At 44.7% G+C, this 3,953-nt stretch overlaps 1 protein-coding gene across 1 annotated transcript; it reads right to left on the bottom strand.

Moving 5' to 3' along the window:
• Positions 1-396: 396 nt before the first annotated feature.
• LOC148019501 (small ribosomal subunit protein eS4-like) lies at positions 397-2,178 on the bottom strand. Its single transcript, XM_087700989.1, has 5 exons — positions 2,034-2,178; positions 1,876-1,953; positions 1,539-1,719; positions 1,337-1,434; positions 397-1,174 (listed from the first exon to the last, which is right to left on the bottom strand). The coding sequence occupies exons 1-5, from the start codon at positions 2,034-2,036 to the stop codon at positions 743-745; spliced, it is 792 nt and encodes a 263-aa protein (XP_087557115.1). The 5' UTR covers positions 2,037-2,178; the 3' UTR covers positions 397-742.
• Between the last annotated feature and the right edge of the window lie 1,775 nt (positions 2,179-3,953).

Raw genomic sequence — 3,953 nt, 5'->3', positions numbered from 1 at the left:
CTAGGGGAGATACTCAACTGAAAAGGTGAAAGGTGGCCCTCCTTAACCTTCAAGTTCCCTCTTGTTGTCAGTCTATTGTTTGTGAGTCATTTCGTCCAGCAGAGAATGCAGGCACAAATGTCTCACAAGCCAAGTCATGACATATGCAAAGATGCAGCACCTTCACAGCCATCATTATCCCCTCAATTTCAGCCCAATGTAGGATAGCTGCTAGATAGGAAAGGTGAAAAGTAGTATTTCTTGACCTTTAGATTTCTCTCTCTGCTATCAATCTGTTGTTTATCAAGTCATTTACTTTCAGCAGAAAATGCAGGCACAAATGTCTCACCAAGGGTAAGAAATCTCAATGTAGACTTCATGAAAACAGGTAATCAAGACATACTGTGAGAAAAGATATCATGCCTTTGCAGCAATCACTTTCTAAAGCATTAGATCAAAAGCTGAACAATAACTTAAGCCTGCTTTAATACAATGATAAATATCGGTGTGCAGGGCCACTGTGAGCCCCAGCTCATATTGCGCAATACGTACATTGACCAAGGTCTTGGTGACTCAAGGGAAGGTACCACTAAATGTATCATAATTGTTGGCTGAAATTTTCCACCAACAGATAATCCAAATACTTAGCACAAAAGGCAAATCAACAAGGAGCTGGGAATGTCAAAATTGAAGCTCCATGTGAGTTAACCATTTTAAAAAAAAGGAAAATGAAAACAGGACCTGCAACATCATCCAAGTGTCATCAAGCTGGCACTTTTGAAGCACCTGCTCTTCTCTTTGCTTCCTCCACAATGGAAAGCTTGATCCCTTTTCCTCTAGGAAGTGTCACCCAAGGCTTGCTACCTTGGCCTATTGTAAACACATTTCCCAATCGTGTGGCAAATTCCTGGCCTGCTGCATCTTGAACATGGATAATTTCAAAGCTTCCCTTGTGCTTCTCACGATGCTTAATGATTCCAATTCTTCCACGATTGCGACCACCAGTAACCATTACAATGTTCCCAATGTCGAACTTGATAAACTCGACAACTTTACCAGTTTCAATTTCAATCTTGACGGTGTCGTTGGCTTTGATGAGAGGATCAGGATATCTAATTGTGCGGCCATCATAGGTTGTGATGTAAGGAATTCCTTTGTCCCCAAAACAAGCAGCACGGACCTTGCAAAGCTTGTACTGGAAAATCAAGATCTAGTTGAGCAACAGCACGATGAATGCCATGATAAATAGGGAGAAAATTACATTACAATAAGCATCAATACCCTGTTAACTGGTATTCTTCTAGATCGATGGGATCTATGGCATTACAAGTGGAAAAGAACACCAGCGCTGTGTTACCTTAGATTCTTCAGGACTGATAGAATGAAGAGTAAATCGCCCTTTGCTGTCATAAAGAAGCCGGAAATTTTCACCAGTCTTTGCAATAGACACGACATCTACGTTGTACCGGCAGAAAGACAAGAATAAACGCAACCTAAGTCTCCTAACGAGGCAATCATCCACCAAAATGCAATGCACAATGTAATAGAGCGTTGCTTACCCATAAAACCTGCAGGATAGCACTTGTCTGTGCGAACTTTACCGTCTACGGAGATCAAACGCTGCATCACGATAGCAATAACCTCACGGTATGTCAAGGCGTACTTGAGACGGTTGCGCAACAGAACAACGAGGGGCAGACACTCCCTTGACTTGTGAGGCCCCGCTGACGGCTTGGGCGCCTGTCTTCCAGAGCCAGAAATCGGATCAATGCAACAGAAAGAGATGGGCGCCTGTCTTCCAGAGCCAGAAATCGGATCAATGCAACAGAAAGAGAAGACATCGCATTCTCTCTAAACAAACAACACATCGTCAGCGCACATCTCAAGAAAGCTTACAAAGGCGCCGCCGAGCTTGTCGAGCATCCAATGCCGGGGAGCATTTAGCCGTTTCAGGTGCTTCTTCAAACCTCGTGCCTGCAAACGAAAACATAGCCACCGTGAGAAGGAACTGACGCCCTACGGTATACAGGCAAAAGATCGGTAATTTCGCCTACCATTGTCTCCTCGGGTCGAAAGCTCCAACACCTGACAGTAGGGAATCAAGCCTCGCTGCATGCAAAACCCTAAATAGGATTGTAATTCTCATTTATGATGTTGCGCATAATAAGAGTCCTTTGTTTTATCTTGCTACTATATCTATATCTATCTATATCTATATCTATACGTCTATACTACATTATTATTTGAGCTACAGGTTCGGGAAAGTGTCGAACCACCACAGTGCTCCCGAACCTGGCTCCCAAACTAGACCAAAGTGACCATTAATGTCACATGATTGGGAGCAGAATGAAAGGTAAGTGACCATTAATGTCACATGATTGGGAGCAGAATGGAACGTGGTCTCCTTCCACCACCTTCTCTTCTTCTCTCACTCTCACTCTCATTCTCACTTTCACTCTCTCTCACTCTCACTGGACAAGAGGAGGCAGGCCAGCAAGCAGCAGGCAAGAGGTCAGTCCTCTCTCTCTCTCTCTCTCTCTCTCTCTCTCTCTCTCTCTCTCTCTCTCTCACGTTGACGTGCTTCTCTGGAGTATGTGGACTCTGGAGTATCTCTGCACCCATCGGCGTCAGCTCCACACATGTGGAGTGCTTGAGCGTCGTCACCACTGCCAGTCCAGCAGCCCAGTCGCCCGATAGTAGCCCGATAGACGTCAGAGAGTCTCTCTCTCTCTGACGTGTGTGCGGCCGGGCTCGTTGGCATTTAGTTCTCTGTCGATCTGATATGCTTCCTTCCTCTCTGCACCAGTCGCCAGTTGCCTGGTAGACATGCCAGTCACAGCGTGCCAGTCGACGTGTCGCCCAGTAGTAGACGTGTCGCCCAGTAGTCGCCAGTCGCAGCCAGTCGCCAGTAGTCACCCAGCAGTCTCTCTCTAACGGACGTCAGAGAGAGAGAGAGAAGCGTGTTTACTCTCTCTCTCTTTGTCTGACGTGTCACGACAGAGAGGGAGAGAAGCACGTTTACTCTCTCTCTCTGTCTTACGTGTCGTCACGTCAGACAGAGAGAGAGAGTAAACGCGCTTTACTCGCGCTTCTCTCTCTCTCTGACGTCCGTCAGAGAGACTCTCTGACGTGTCGTAACACGTCAGAGAGAGAGAGAGAGAGAGTAAAGGCGCTTCTCTCTCTCTCTGACGTGTCGTCTGACACGTCAGAGAGAGAGAGAAGCGTTTGACACGTCAGAGAGAGAGAGAAGCGTCTGACACGTCAGAGAGAGAGAGAGAGAGAAGCGCCTTTACTTCTCTCTCTCTCTAACATGTGGTAGAGAGAGAATTACTTATCTCTCTCTCTCATCCTGCGGTCACACCCTTTTTTATGCTACGCCTGCAGTCACATGGCTTTTTGATGCTGCGCTTGCGGTCACACGCTCGCTGCTTTTCGATCCAAGCTCGCTGCTCCGTCAGACAAAGAGAGAGAGAGAGAGAGAGAGAGAGAGAGATAGAGAGAGAGAGAGAGAGAGAGAGAGAGAGAGAGAGAGAGAGAGAGAGAGAGAGAGAGAGAGAGAGAGAGAGAGAAGCGTGTTGAGTTACTTTAGATTAGATTGTGTGTTAGTTACTTTAGATATGTGATTAGTTTAGGGTTAGTTAATCATTTAGTTAGTTTTGGTAATTTATTTAGTTATTTAGTTACTTTATTTATTTAATTTGTTAGTAAGTAGTTTGGTAATTTATTTGGTATTTATTTAATTTGTTAGTAAGTAGTTTGGTAATTTATTTGGTAATTTATTTAGTTTAGGGTTAGTTTGTTTTTTTTTAGTTTTAGTTTTGGAGAGAGAGAGAGAGAGAGAGAGAGAGGTTTGCTTGGTATGGTTTAATTTAATGGTATTTGGTTTATTTTGGCTTATTTTGTACAGTTTGTTTGTGAGGATTGGTATTTCAGGTCGGTGATCTCTCTCTCTCTCTCTCTCTCTCTCTCTCATT

The sequence above is a fragment of the Lygodium microphyllum genome, chromosome 19 (assembly GCF_053477565.2).
Source record: "Lygodium microphyllum isolate KBCC chromosome 19, Lygodium_microphyllum_v1.1.10, whole genome shotgun sequence".
In the NCBI taxonomy this organism is placed as follows: Eukaryota; Viridiplantae; Streptophyta; class Polypodiopsida; order Schizaeales; family Lygodiaceae; genus Lygodium; species Lygodium microphyllum.
Note: the sequence above shows the minus strand (reverse complement) of the source record. Positions and strands in the feature narration are given on the sequence as shown.

Coding starts and splice junctions, on each gene's coding strand:
- LOC148019501 (XM_087700989.1), bottom strand. Junction 1,435..1,538: donor CTATCCTGCAGGTTTTATGG/GTAAGCAACGCT, acceptor GGTACAACGTAG/ATGTCGTGTCTATTGCAAAG. Junction 1,175..1,336: donor TCAGTCCTGAAGAATCTAAG/GTAACACAGCGC, acceptor TTGATTTTCCAG/TACAAGCTTTGCAAGGTCCG.